Consider the following 14,957-nt stretch of genomic DNA (forward strand, 5'->3'; position numbering starts at 1 on the left):
ACAATTTATCCCAGTAAATTTGTTAGCAAAGTTGCTGATTACATGCCAGTGGACATTACTAAGACATATAACTGGGTATTGATTTCTGCCTCGGATAGCATTGAGAGGGATTTCTTCCCAGGGTTTGATCTGTGTTAGAAATGGCCGTTTCAAGACACTTTATCGACATGGCCATTATGATTAATGGGCAAGTTGAAAGATTATTGCAAGCCACCAAGATGAAAATCATATCAAGATCAGGCCTCAAATACCAACAAAACCAAACAATTTCAGCTTAAATTAAGTTTGACATTCGCTTTCCTCTTAAATATTTGCTTCCCTCTAAAATATTTGAAATTGATGGAAAAATTTCACAAATTTTGGTTTACCCATGTCAAGTGAGAGGAATAAGAAAATCAGAGTTGTAAGTTGAAAGAAATACAAGACCTAGAAGGAGCTTGGATATCAGTTAATCAAAAAAGATGTATTGATAACTATTTGAATAAAAATCCCATTGACTATGTATAAATACATGATATGTGATGTATACATGTGTAATACTAAGTTACTAATACTGAGTTGTAACTGAAATCCATGTATAGTCGTGTAAGTAGTGATTAGGTCTGCTGTAACTGTGTTTATCTAGTCCATCCTTATAGCTGACAATTTCCTGATTCAAGTTACACACAGCAACGGATGTATCCCACTACATTTTCAAGTACTTGAGTAATTATTTTGTTATTTATTTAACATACATACTGGTTTCTTGTTTCAAGTTTTAGTGATTATTGGTTGAACATGAAATGGTGTCACATACTACTGTTTGGACGTATTAGATGATACTGTTATACTGGATTTATTAATGACGATTTGTGTGAAGGGTGTGAACTTTTGTGGGTCCAGGATCAAGGCTACAAATTATCATTAACTTCCACACCAGCGTGAATGACTGCTGCAACGGAGAACTGCTTGACATTGTTTTAATCGTTACAATCTCGGCAAAATTTGTTGGGCTTTCCCTTAGTATTTCCCTTTCCTTTTGATTGTCCATTATAATTGGCGGTACATAATGATTGTGTGTAGAAAAATCAAATTGAATTAGAAAATAGTGATTATGTTTAAGTGGAGATTCAAACCTAAAGAGGAGATTCTGTGTTTTCAAGTGCCTCAGGTAGGAAAAGGTCTGACTATGTTACTTGTACATACTGAAGGAGATGGATATCTAAACTAGTCAACACGTGGTGCTGACATATACAGTTTATTGTGATGCAGCTAAATGAATGCACTTGTATTTGTATATGTACATGTACTACTATTTTAAATGTGGATGTGATAACTTCATATTGTAAAAGAATGTCTTTTGTTGTTGTAGATCGATTATCCTGATGTCCAGATTATGAAAAACAGTCGCAGTGGACAATGTAACAATGTCAACATCAACCGAATGTTTGATTTAGAGCACGAAGACCAAAAATTAAGAAAAATGCATTGCGACACAGCAGTGGAACAGGTACACAAGCAAGAACAGATCCATAAAATCTCTCTATCTCCAACTCCATAAACTCCTCCAAGTATACATGATATATGCTAGACAAAGAAAGGCTGATTGGGGAAAAGAGTTTTAAACTCTGAAAGTACTGCTAGAAGTAAATAACACAGCTCCTTTGATCAAGTATTGTCAGATTTGCTGGAATAATTTGAAACTGATTGACTGATTTTGGTCCTGATAAATATCATTATTATAAATTGAATGCTGGAATAGAAATCAAATGGTAAACTAAAAATCTATAGGGTTTCTATTAATATCACTATTCCAGTAAAAAGATACATTTTTAGAGAGCATTTGAATCAAAGCCAACAATAATTTTTAAATTGGGCACTCAAGGTCTGTGTAATCTTTGCAGAAGTGTGTTTTCTTGTGTAGGGAGCATATGTTTTAAGCCTGTATCTGGTGAAAAGCTTTGATAATTTTTTTTAGTCACAGTTTCATTGCTTTGTAATTTTCATGTATGCAAAGATATGTGGTGTGTACTTTGTAAAGTTATGGGAGGAACTTGTGGGTAGAAGTTTGGCGGGTTAATGTTGTTAAGGATGAGTTCATGTCAAAATGTGCATACAAAATAGAGCTGCATATTTTATCTTCAGTTTTAGGTCAGAGGTAAAATACATTATACAAGTTCAAGTACTGAGAATTTTTTTTTATGTTATGGGTAATTAAGGAAGAAATTTTTTTCAAGAAGTTATTTTTTTTCACCGCTCTTCTCTTAAGATGCACAGTGTATAATTCAGAGTAAAGAGATAGAGAGTTGTGTGCACTGAAGTGAAATTATTCTTATTTGATTGTAAGGGAAACTTCAGAACAAAAATCCTACCTGACAAAGTTCTTTCAGAGGGGCAAAAGGGAGAAATATGTTTGTGCTATTTTGTCGTTGCCTTTGACAAGTTTGATATGATAAGACATTTAAAATAGAAACTAAGATGTATCACATACTTAAAAAAAATTCTTCTATGGAATATTTTACTGGCAAAGAAAGTGTGCATTTCTGCCTATTTTTGTGTTTTTATCTCTACATTTTTTTTGGACGATTATGAAAAGCAAACTATTTAGCAGCAATTGTTTCCAGTTCACTGTAGTGGTGTGTTGTCTTTGCAGCTTCCACCGGATTACAAAAACGAAATGTTATATTCACGGAGTGAAATGCAAATGAAGAGAAGTTCCCGAGCCAGCGATACATCCAGTGCTTACTCTGGCTCCGACATGATGCAGTCTTCCATTGATGACCAAGAAAACCAGGACATGGACCTCACTGGGATGCAAGAGGGCTACGTGGACTCCGACGAGGAGGAGGACAAATTGTCCAATACGGAGGTAGATGATGACACATACACAGCACTGACTCGAAATATAACTGGAATCAGAGTTGTGCAGAATAGATAAAAGATATATAATTAGATTGATCATTCATAGACTAGAGGGATGTAAACAAATTAGGGTAATGTAATTATCCTCCAGGGTTGTGCTCAGTGATCTGGTGACCTGTTCCTTGTTTAATGACCACATCAGTTGTGGGTTTACAGAAAATTGAATCATATGGTAGCATACCATATGGTATTCTTCTTGTCATGAGGTTATTGGTTAATAAAGCAAAAAGCTGTATGTTCTTAAGCTTTTCTTATTGATGTTTAGTAAATCATAGGTATGATATTTACTGATATATTCTCCTAAGAACAAAGTTATAAGAGGTTCAGAGCTCACAGAGTGGTGCTATATATAGAAACAAAATGACGAGTTTGTCAGTGTGGAAGTATGTGACATGCAGAGCTGGAATTTTAGCAAATAACAGGAAAAGTGGGCTCCATCTGAATGGAGTGGGCTCCATCTGAATGGAGCCTTTATCCAGGAAGTCAACAATTACATACTCTATGCATCATCTTGGGATGCATTTCAGAACATTTGTGGCTCAACTCTTTATGTGCAACACAGGAATAGGTTCATGCATCATTTAAAGTGTTATTAAACAGAGAATATACTTATATATCCTCAAAATAGCCCACCACTAAGAATACATATAATGAAGTTTAAGAAAGATGAACCAGGATGTCTGAACTCCCATGACTGTAGTTCACTGGACCTTTAATGAAATACTTGCGTGTATCCACCCACCTAATTTGATACACAAATTGAATTGCTCATTTGATTACGTTTTTAAGGGGGCTGTTTGTCATCACTTATTTCATGTAAAGTAAAGTAGATTGATGCACATTGGAGTTTTAAAAGCCGGAAAACACTCATGTCAATTTAATTTCAAAATACATGTAGAAGTACATGTACTTGTATTTTTTAATTCACTATATGAGTTTAAAGTAATATACTAATATGACACATTTTCTGAAAAAGTGAATGATTCATTTGCATACCTTAATATGCTAGATAGCAGATCTTTTAAGCCAATGAATTGATATAACCATAAAAGCAGATGTAATCAGAATATTTGATTCTCTTTCATTGTATGTTAACCATAATTTTGATTCTGGTGGAATAAACCCAAAGGACATTGTTCTGATGCAAATTTTCTTCACCAAAACCTAATTGAACTTGTCATTAGATCTTGTTGAAAAGAAATTAAGCTTTCTATTCAAAATATCATTAGATTTTAAAGTAGTATAAGTAAAAGAAACCAAATTGTCTTGCTTGCTTATAAATCCTATTCTATAAAATTTAATTTGTGTAACCTTTTGTTACTATTTTCAGTCTATACGAGATGCAGTCCAAGAATGTCTCCAGAAAGAACCAAAAGACCGAACAGAAGATGACATTGAAACACTGCTGGAGTTCATTCAGCATTTCAGGGTAAGATGTGTGCAATTTCAACAGTTTCATTTAACTTTGGATAAAGTCGCAACGCGTGATGTCTCAATGAAGCTGTATCTCAGTATTTTTTTTATAAAAGAATAAAGACAAGCATTGTTGTTTAACTTTTGCAGGCGTTTGCCAACATGACACAGCCTATTCGCCGTGAGTTGTGCGCGGTGATGGTGTTTGCTGTGATTGAGCAGCGTGGGACTGTTGTGATGAAGGATGGAGAGGAACTGGATTCTTGGTCAGTCATTCTCAATGGCCAGGTTGAAATCGTCCACCCAGAGGGGTCCGCAGAGTTTCTCCAAATGGGAGACAGGTAATGGGGGGGAACATATCCAACTGTTAGAACTGTGAATTTATGACAAAATCATGTCCAAGTCTTGTTTCCAAACCATTAATTATTTTCACTGATTCGAATAAAAAATGATGACCCATAAAATATTTTTTAATGATTTGGTTTAGTTTTGGGATTTCCCCAACCCTGGATAAGATGTATCACAAGGGGACAATGAAGACCTTGTTGGATGACTGTCAGTTTGTCTGTATAGCTCAGGAGGACTACCACAGGATTCTGGACAAGGTCAGTACAGTTCCTGTCCAAGTGTCTGCAGGGGTCTCGTTGATAACTCATTTATGAAGTATCATAACCCATCATGAAATCTCCAAACTTTTAACAAAGAAAAGTCAATTTCTGTTCAAGTATTTACAGGGGTTTTGTTAATATCTCACTCATGTAATATTATAATTTACCTTTCATCATCAATTTTTTTTTAACAGGGCAAAGAAAACACAGAGAAGCATGTGGAGGAAGGGCAGGTTGTAATGGTCACAGAACACAGGGTGTTTGATAATGGAAGCCGCAAAGGACAAATTGTTATCAGGGTAAGTATGTAGAACCATGGAAGAAAGGAAAGGTTTGGTGTAGATGAATAGATGACATATTAGGTTTGTTATGATGAATTATGTTTGAATGCTGATATTGAACTGTTAAAGGACTAAAACATTTGACATTGTTATTTGAAATGGTTGAAATTTTTCTTGCATAACTGGAAGTACATACCCTCTGCATATTTAATAAAAGAAGATCTACGTCCTATGTACCATTAGATTTGTTGTTTTTTTGTAAGTTTAAAGGTCTTGTTACTGATTCTTGAATGTGAATTTGTCAGGGAACACCGGACCACTTGATGCAGCATCTAGTGCAGGAGCACTCCAATGTTGACAGAACATATGTAGAGGACTTTCTGTTGTGTTTTCGAATCTTCATTAAAGATCCCATGGAATTAGCCGATAGATTGAAGATTTGGTTCGAGACACCAAGTTACAGAAATAAGGTTAGTAGGAAATTAGAAAAAGGAGCTTGTCCATCCCATCTTGTGTTATATTTTTCAACAAATCGTTATTATGCAGTGGTCAAATTTGCTTAGTGAAATGTATATTTTTTTCTCTATAGGTGATAAGAGTGGTGTTATTCTGGGTCAACAACCACTTTGTGGACTTTGAAACCGATGCCCCTCTCTGTGAATTCCTGGAAAGCTTTGAGGGTCTTCTGGAGCGAGAGGTAAGGAACGATAAATGGTTCATCTGTCACATGTTTCAATAACAGGTGATTGACTGGTCATTCTTTTTTAAGGTGGTGAAATAAACTCTGTTCTATTGTGATGGTGAATTTCATTGTAGATCAGCATTGAATCAAGTAGAAAGTTTAAAGCGGTGTGTATCAGTCTGCTGCATTGAATTGATCTTCTTTTTCTCCTTGTTCAATGCATGATGTTACGTTCTACAATTTTTCTTCTTATTGAGTGTGACAAATATTCATTACATAAATAGACCTGTACTGGTCCACATGTTTCGGAGCTGAAACAATAGGCATCATTTTTTTTCCCCTGTATTTTGCTTTGTCACTTTCATTGAAAATGTACTTTTAACATTGCTTGCACAATGCTTGTGGCAAATCAATCATTTCTGTAAATTGAATATCAAACGATGATTTCAATTTTCGCCATTCTTTTTTCTTCAATTTTGATTTAAAGTTTTATTGGCAGCCCCCCTTGCAGCTGGCTATTCAAAAATCAGTAAGCAATCTTCCTGGTTATAAAATTAACTGCATGTGCTTAGGAAACTATTGTTTTAGCTCCAAGTCATATTCTTGATTCATTATATTTTTTGATATATTTAAAAAAGACATTAATAAACACTGCACAACAATAATGTTTAATGTGTATTTATAGCACACATCATGTTCTAATAGAGATCAGATCTACTTTCAGGAGCATTACGCTCCAAATCAACGGTTACAGGACTGCATTACAGCACTTAATATTAAATCTGATTTAGACATCAAATGCATGTAATATATAATCTGAACATGAATCGATAGTGTAATGATTACCATTACATCATAATGGCAGTATATTGCACCATATAGATTGCCATAAAAAAGTATAGAAATAGTGTAACATATTTTAATCAGAATTTAAGTGAGAACAAAACCGCAGTGTTTAAATCTCTTTTTTTTCAATTTACATGACATATTTTTCATATTTTTATATTATCAAGATTAACCAAAAATGATATTTTTTTGTCTTCACTAGCATCAATGTATATCTTGCTTTTGATAGATAATACAGTGAAGAAAACACTGCATTAAAAAATAAAAATGGTGGAGATTCTTTTATTTAAAAAGAATAAACCCTGAATTTGTTGGAAGCACAGGCAACATCAACCTTTTACTCATCGTTCAAAAGCTAAAGAGAAATGTTTTTAGTTAAAAAGATACCAATCTCGCTAAAGAGAAATTAACCTTCTTTTCAACTGAAAAACTAATTCATGCTTCTTTAAAAAAAACAACAACCCAAAATTGCTTCACTGAAGATGATGCCATGGCATGCGTTGTCTGTGCTTTACATCTCTTCTGGAATATTCACGTAACCCTTTCTATATTAACTAACAGGATATGACGGGACAGCTTAGGCTGTTGAACATAGCTTGTGCCGCAAAGGCTCAGACCAGAAATATTACACTAACCCGCGCCACCAGAGAGGAGGTTTTGCACTTTTCTGTCCTTGGGGGACAGGAGAGGGGCTGTGGTATTTTTATTTCCAAAGTAGAAAAAGGCTCCAAAGCTTATGAGGCTGGCCTCAAAAGAGGAGACCAGGTAATATATGTATTGATCATTCTGTTATGTCTGGAGGTGCACAGACCAAGTAGTTAAGATTGTCTCTTGGAACAGGAATCCTGTTGAACAATGTTATGGGCCAGGCTTGATGTTCTGTGCAGATTTGGGGCTTTTAACTTAATATTTCACATTTTTACATTAGAATAGTTATTAAACAGAGTGAATCAATTATAAACCTCATATTCTCATAGATCTATGCACTACAATCATTGAGAGAAATTATTAACCAAGTTAATCAGTTTATTAAGGAACATTATTTCTTTTATTAATATTAATTATTGTAATGGTAATAACCAGATGTATACATATTGTTTTTGTCTGCTGCAGATTTTGGAGGTAAATGGAGCCAGTCTGAGTAATGTCTCACACAATCGGGCACTGGAACTGCTAAGGGGAACAACTCATCTATCTCTTAATGTCAAATGCAACTTACTGGGTAAGACTAAAGTTTTGGTTGTACTAGCTTATTTCAGATACTGGTTTTAGATTTGTGATTGGTCATTAAACATACTCTGAAGCTTAAAGTACCATATCCAGCTTGTAGGAATTTTTTCTGAAATATTTGTTCTTTGAATGTTATAGTTGTTGTAATGTTGTACAATTTGGGTTTCAGACTTCAAGGAACTGCTAGAAGTACCAGACAAACGGATGAGTAAGGAGGACACACCTACCCTGAACAAAAGGTCCTCCACTGGAGACCTCGAGTCAAAAACCCCAAAATGTGAAAAGAAGGAGAAAAGAGACAAGAAAAAATTCTATACACTTGGCAAACATAATGTGTTCAATTATATTGGAGGAAAAATTCTCTCAAAAATGCCCTCCACAAGTAATTTAGGGAATAGGTAAATTGTCTTATCATCACATATTTGCCAACATTGGAACTATTTGAAATGAATTATTTAAATTTAAATTTTTTTATTGTATAGATGTACCAGGTATATGTAATTTAAAGAAAAGTTTACTAATAAGAAAGTTGTTTTTCAGTGAGAGCCTGAATCGGTCGGATGAGAGCCTGTACAAGGGCCCCTCCTCGAGATCTCGGCTGCCCTCGGCCAGTTCTCTGACCACACTAGGTGTTCAGTCCCAGCACCTTAGTGCTAGCAACCCAGACCTTTCTGCTCTGACAGTGGAGGAGAGCATAAAGGAATACCCAGACTTGGTTGTCAAAGTGTACAAAGCGGACCAGACATTTAAATACCTGCTCATCAGCAAGGTACCTACAGAAAATCTGAAATAACTATTGTTAAATTGTTATTTAGATTGCTTTCCTTTATTTTATTGTTGTTATTTAGTTAGTACATCCTATAAACAAATGATTTAATATGGAATATGTATTGCAGGAAACCAATGCTAGAGAGGTTGTGTTACAAGCACTGCAGGAGTTTGGAATCACAGAGCCTAGCAGGTAGTGGGATTATCTCACAATCTATAGACTGCAGTTATTTTCCATAATTGTATTAATTAATGCTGCAATCGACTTCATTTAAAAATATCACATGCATATATAAATGACTATTCTGTATCAATGCAGCAATTTCTCATTGTGTGAAGTCACAGTGGAAAACGAGAATCTAGTCAAACAAAAACGCCTGCCAGACTCCATGACCAATCTCCCGGACCGAGCGAGCTTAAATGGAAGGTAAAAAGGCGCTGTTACTAACCCCCATAGTATACGTAGCTTTCTGTGTAGAAAGAGCAGTGTAGTCTACCTCATTATTTGGTAATCAGTTTCTATGACCACAGTTTTTCCCTTTTATTTGGATTCCTTTTTTTTTTAAAAAAAGAGAGAGAAGAGAATTAACAAAGACAACTAATTGTTTTCCCTGCTTTATAAAAAAAGACATTTAACTGGGAAATATTCTAAAAATTAAAAAATGGGTATTTTTTTCGGAACAGCATGTTAATTTACATAAAGTATATCAAATATTCATACATGTAGCAAAAGTAAAGCAATCATTTTACAATTAATTTGGAAAGGGTTATATTAATGTTATGCTAGATTGGGAAGTGAAAATGTTTAAAGTATAATGATTAATTTATAGATAAGATATTAGCTATTAGATTTACTATATAGAATTAGCCAGTATTTAACCTTCTCTAGCTAGACTCTTTCATCTTCTAGCTCCCTCTTATTTCTGACTATATATATTTATATATCAGCATGCAGTCGGGCCCCCCTTATTTCCAATAGACAAGAGTCTTCATTTTTGACAGCTCCTGTAGACTAGTATTGCATGGTCAAGACAATTTTTTTTTCAAAGAAATATTATTTGTTTTTATAAATATTTTCCCATTTATCAGTATTTATTTTATTATTTATTCTGCTTTTTTCTAATGGTTAAATCAAAACCATGACTGATGCATACCATATATATAATGTAAGTTCTTCGATGTTTTAAAAATATCAGCAAGATAAAGTTATTTCTGTATTTTTCTGTATTATAGTCCTGTATTACTATTGTAATGTATATGATATGTGGTCTCTCTACCTGACTTTTGTAAGTGACTGTATCCAGTAAACCCCTGGTTTGCCTGAGCACCTCCTCATTTCAAATGTTGTCAAAATTTGGTGTTATTAGAACTGTAGACGGGAAACACTGTTTTGACACTCTGACAGTTTGTCAGAAAACTCTTATCAACATTACCCACAACACAAACACAGGAGCTGTTGTATTTTGAAAGCCAGTGATATAATTGGATGATTTACCATACATATATATTAATCTTTTAATTCACACAATATGCTTTTTATCGTTAGATTTACTAAAGACTAATTATTTGAATGACGATTAGGTCATATATATTTAACCTACAAAACGTATTTATAACAAAGTCAGATACTTATCTAATGGTAGAATTTTAAAGTCTACGAGAAATGGATTGTTAAACTCTCACACACTGGTTTATGGCATGTAGGACAGTACATGTACTAATAGTCTAATACCATGACTAAGTGCTAGTGGAAGGGACAGGAAATGAGTGAATGGGGTTTCTCAGAAGTGGTTATATCGTTTTGGGCCTGGCTAACTTAATGCATTGGCTTCATCATATCCAGCTAACACTGTTTGCTTTGCTTTGCTTGCTAATGTCACACAAAACATCTCTAACTATATATGCTCTTGTATACACTTGTATATTCTCTGTGATGTATTGTATTGATTTCTGTGTTCAACAAATGTGAAAATATTACTACTAATTTGCATGAAAATTACTGGTCTTTTTTCATTAAAAAAAAAAATTGAAATTTACAATTTTGTGTTAAAAACTGTCGGAAATTATTATCCTTTTGATTTGAATGGAATTTTATTACGGTAATCGTTATGATATTGTTTATAGTGTGGGATTTATTTTACCGAGTGTTAATATCCAGTTTGTCAAAATCCCTTCAACCTATGTTGCTGTTGTCATAGATACTGAGATTTTGTTGTTGATGTTGTGGCTGCTGCTTAGCAAGATTTTGTTTTATTTAGTTCAGCATATCAAATTTAAAATAACACATGTATTTTGTTTAAAAAATACTTATCACATATTTTGATTACAATATACTTATGAGTTCTTAGTTGCTGCGATATATTGTATTTACAAATGAATTTGCTGACCAAACCAATAGATAAAGCTTTTGTTTACATGGAACAAGAAAATAAATAAAGTTAATAATGAGAAAAGATCAATATCAAAGCATTACAGTGAATTTACAGAGTTTTCTTGAGCACTTTCTACTGTGGATGACACCTAGTGACTTTGGGTTTTGTTTGGTCAGCAAGTGCTTGTTGCGCTGCTGTTTCAATAAACACTAACCACTTCTTACTAACCCGACATTTTGACAACATGTGAGCCAGGTCTTGGTGGTCCAGGGGTTTAATGATCTTGTTTGTTTTTTGACCACTCACCCAGGCGTACTGTTCCATGTGTACTCAGGTATTACCTCAAGAACAATATGAACACGGAGACCTTGGTCCCCGACGAGTTACGCGGGGATCTCATTAAGGAGGCTCAGATCACCATCCTTCAGCTCCGCACCACAGAGGTGGCCTCGCAGCTCACGCTGGACGACTTTAAGGTGTTCGCCAGCATTCAGCCCACCGAATACATTGACAAACTGTTCAACATCAAGTCCAAATATGGCATACCAAACCTGGAAAAGTTTGTGGAGGTCAGTAAAACCTGAATTAACTTTGCCCTGTATCAGAGGAGTTTATGTCTTCTTAAAGGCAGTGAAACAGTGCAAACCAATTTCTAAAAAATGTTTTATTTTATTTTTCAGCTTGTTAATAAAGAAATGTATTGGGTTATAACAGAAGTCTGTTCAGAACCCAACGTTGTCAAGAGAATGAGAATCATCAAACAGTTTATCAAGATTGCAAGTAAGTAACCTGAGATCCATTTGTTTAATATTAATGAAAGTTTAACAGTCTTACTTTTTTTGGAAGATTGACTTATATGTTTGGCAAATAGATTTATTGTGACTTTATTTTGTTTTTCAGAGCATTGTAAGGACTGCAAGAATTTTAACTCCATGTTTTCAATACTAAGTGGGCTTGACAAAGTGTACGTCAGTCGATTGCGCAACACTTGGGAAAAATTATCTAAAAAGGATTTGAAGACATATGATGTAAGTAATGCATATAATGTACTTTATGTTTCATGATCTCTGGTATTTGATTGTGACATAACAGTTTCTAAGGAATCTTAATTCTTATTATCTTTGATATTGATTTGCAGGACTTAAAAGAATTGATTGATCCATCTAAAAACATGTCCAAGTACAGAAGTTATGTTGGTAGTGAACATGTACAACCACCAATGGTAAGCAATTTACACAGAAATTAGAAACAAATGCATACAATAAAAGAACATTGAAAAAGATGGTTTGTGGGTAATGCAGAAAAAACTTATATGTTATTTTTTTATATCAATTGCAGCTTCCATTGTTTCCTGTGGCAATGAAGGATTTGACTTTCTTAAAAGATGGAAACGACACAAAAGTGGATGGACTGATAAACTTTGAAAAGTTCAGAATGATAGCGAAAGAAATTCGCCACCTGTGCTCTATGTGTTCAGCAAAATATGTGAGTTTTCTCTTTGAATCTTATGTATATTTTCATATATTACATGTGATAGGTGTGATGTAATGTATGGAAACATTGTACCGTATTTCATTTTATTGAATGATAAAACTAAATGGAGTGACTGAATTTTTAAAAAAAAATTTCCACTAGGATGTGAATAACATGTTTCTCGGCCCACAAAGTATGATTGAGAGTTCTTGGATCATGGGAATGGCCACCATGAAAAGGGTAAAGAACAGGCGAGGGTCTGCTCTCCCCAACGCCAAGAAGATGTACGAGGAGGCCCAGATGGTTCGAAGGGTGAAGTCCTACCTCAGCAACATCAAGGTTATCTATGATGAGGACAAACTCCGGGAAATGTCCTACCAGTGTGAACCGGACACTAAAGGTGTGTGTGGAGAGAGAGAGAGAGAGAGAGAGAGAGAGAGAGAGAGAGAGAGAGAGAGAGAGAGAGAGAGAGGTTTTATTTACTTCTATGCATATTTAACCGTGTGCTTTACTGTTACGGTGGTTACTATTTCAGTACGGAGAGTTGAACATTCTCCAAGTGTTCCCAATATCACCATCCCAAAGGATGACAAAGCAGCTGCCATACCAACAGGTCCAAAGTTTGGTAAGGACTAGTAACCTCATACGACACTATCTCTGAAGTTTGATCCTTGTGTTACTATTCCATATTAGATTTATTTTATATATTCAATGTATGATTCGTTATAGCCTGTTTATTTTAATCTTCTCTTCTTTAATTTGATATGAGATTTTCAGCAGTATCTCTTCACTGTTATTCATGCATTGTTTGATATAAAAGTGAACCTTTATTAACTGAATGAATTTTTGTGTAGCTTGTTTTGTAAGAGTTTGTTATACAGAGTTTTCCTTGTCTCAGTCTATCATGTCTTGTAGCTTGTGACGTTCTTTTTTACTGTAACATCACCACTAACGCTTTCCCCACTACTGCATGAATCTTGAGGTGTATTTCTTTTGCCATCAGGTGCTGAATCTCCCCAAGCAATCCAGAAACTGATGGGATTGTCCACCTCAGTCAAACCTCATAAATCTCATTACCCCCACACCCCTGCTCCGTCGGGGGTGACAAGTCCGTCCCTAAGCTCTGGGCGACGACTACCCACATCTCCCCGACACTCCGCGGCCCTACGGTCCCATCCAGTTCAACTGTCACCTGAGAGTTCATCCTTCGTCAGTCTTAGTAATTTTGTAAATCACCGCAGGCCCCAGCGTACTGGTAAGATAACACCTTGTCCACCTAACTCAGTTAGCTGGAAGGGAAACATTGGGTTGTGGAAATTGCCTGGTTTAGTGAAATTCATTCATTTTGTTACCTTTAGTATGTGCTGTTTATTTTCATGAATGCAGTATTTTTATTTGTCAAACCCTTTCTTTGTATTTTCTTTGCATGATTTATTTGATTAAACTAAAGTAATCTTGGAAAGAAATACTTCATTTAATTATCCATAATATTCCTGTATCCTTGCTTGATTTTTAAGTAATTGATTTTTCTGCCAATTAAAATTCCTAAGAAATGAATGGTTTTACTCTTGCGATATTGCATATTGTTATCTCTCGATATTACAGTAAGATAATAGTATTTCTTCATTATCTGTAGGCTCACAAACATCCCAATCATCCTTGACCTCCAACGAGTCGAGTTCAACAGACACAACACAAGTCAGCCAGGGCTCATCACACCCCCAGTACGCGCGGCTGTCCAACAACCACCACGAGTCTCCTGACTCAGGCCGACACAGCATGATCTCCACAGCTTACGATACTCAGAGCACCACCTCAGCCGGCTCCAGTAACAGTCTGTCCAGTCACTCCCCCCCACCCCACTTCCGGCGCCAGGGCCCCCAGACCGGTCAGTATACTTGCTGTAGAATGCTAGTGTAGAGTAATGCTGGGGCTGACTTGATTTTGTATCAATAAGGGACAAAGTTTAACAAATATATCATATGGGTAAAGAGCTGCATGAGGTGTAAGATGTGTTTGTAACTTGGGATGGGACAGGTTTACAGGAATTTATTTCTTAAATCATTCATGGAGTTCAATGATTTTAGTTAACAATTAAAGTTTTCCCGAGCTGTGTGCTGCAGATTGACAACTTGCTGTTGGCTCTAGCATCAAGATCCTTGCCTTGTGTCCATGCACATTTATGTTTTCTGTTGAAGAGTAGGCTCTAGCTGTCGTGTTAGATATTGTTGTGAAGTAGATAACTTGTGTGTTGGTGGTGGTTTATCACTGTTCTATCCCCTTCACTGTTTGTTTTGTTAATAAATGGTTTCAGCTTTGGAAAAGTCAATAACATTATGCAGCTAAATTTTAAAAATTCAAAATTAAAAAAAAAAACAGATTT

At 35.2% G+C, this 14,957-nt stretch overlaps 1 protein-coding gene across 19 annotated transcripts in view; it reads left to right on the forward strand.

Moving 5' to 3' along the window:
- Positions 1-14,957, forward strand: part of LOC128166890 (rap guanine nucleotide exchange factor 2-like) — a 41,731-nt gene that overhangs the window by 22,667 nt on the left and 4,107 nt on the right. For 12 of the 19 annotated variants that reach the window (XM_052832335.1, XM_052832334.1, XM_052832341.1 and 9 more), the window contains 24 exons: positions 1,352-1,489; positions 2,633-2,848; positions 4,232-4,330; positions 4,465-4,655; positions 4,802-4,919; positions 5,117-5,221; positions 5,509-5,673; positions 5,793-5,900; positions 6,020-6,052; positions 7,293-7,496; positions 7,845-7,953; positions 8,131-8,359; positions 8,502-8,730; positions 8,858-8,922; positions 9,049-9,156; positions 11,412-11,670; positions 11,782-11,881; positions 12,002-12,129; positions 12,240-12,323; positions 12,440-12,586; positions 12,737-12,974; positions 13,110-13,199; positions 13,578-13,829; positions 14,211-14,462. In XM_052832335.1, coding sequence (XP_052688295.1) covers positions 1,352-1,489; positions 2,633-2,848; positions 4,232-4,330; positions 4,465-4,655; positions 4,802-4,919; positions 5,117-5,221; positions 5,509-5,673; positions 5,793-5,900; positions 6,020-6,052; positions 7,293-7,496; positions 7,845-7,953; positions 8,131-8,359; positions 8,502-8,730; positions 8,858-8,922; positions 9,049-9,156; positions 11,412-11,670; positions 11,782-11,881; positions 12,002-12,129; positions 12,240-12,323; positions 12,440-12,586; positions 12,737-12,974; positions 13,110-13,199; positions 13,578-13,829; positions 14,211-14,462 — 3,667 coding nt within the window. Of the gene's footprint in view, positions 1-611; positions 1,151-1,351; positions 1,490-2,632; positions 2,849-4,231; positions 4,331-4,464; positions 4,656-4,801; positions 4,920-5,116; positions 5,222-5,508; positions 5,674-5,792; positions 5,901-6,019; positions 6,053-7,292; positions 7,497-7,844; positions 7,954-8,130; positions 8,360-8,501; positions 8,731-8,857; positions 8,923-9,048; positions 9,157-11,411; positions 11,671-11,781; positions 11,882-12,001; positions 12,130-12,239; positions 12,324-12,439; positions 12,587-12,736; positions 12,975-13,109; positions 13,200-13,577; positions 13,830-14,210; positions 14,463-14,957 lie in introns of those variants that run through there. The other 7 variants (XM_052832342.1, XM_052832328.1, XM_052832338.1 and 4 more) reach the window with 6 other exon arrangements.

The sequence above is a fragment of the Crassostrea angulata genome, chromosome 10 (genome assembly GCF_025612915.1).
Source record: "Crassostrea angulata isolate pt1a10 chromosome 10, ASM2561291v2, whole genome shotgun sequence".
In the NCBI taxonomy this organism is placed as follows: domain Eukaryota; kingdom Metazoa; phylum Mollusca; class Bivalvia; order Ostreida; family Ostreidae; genus Magallana; species Magallana angulata.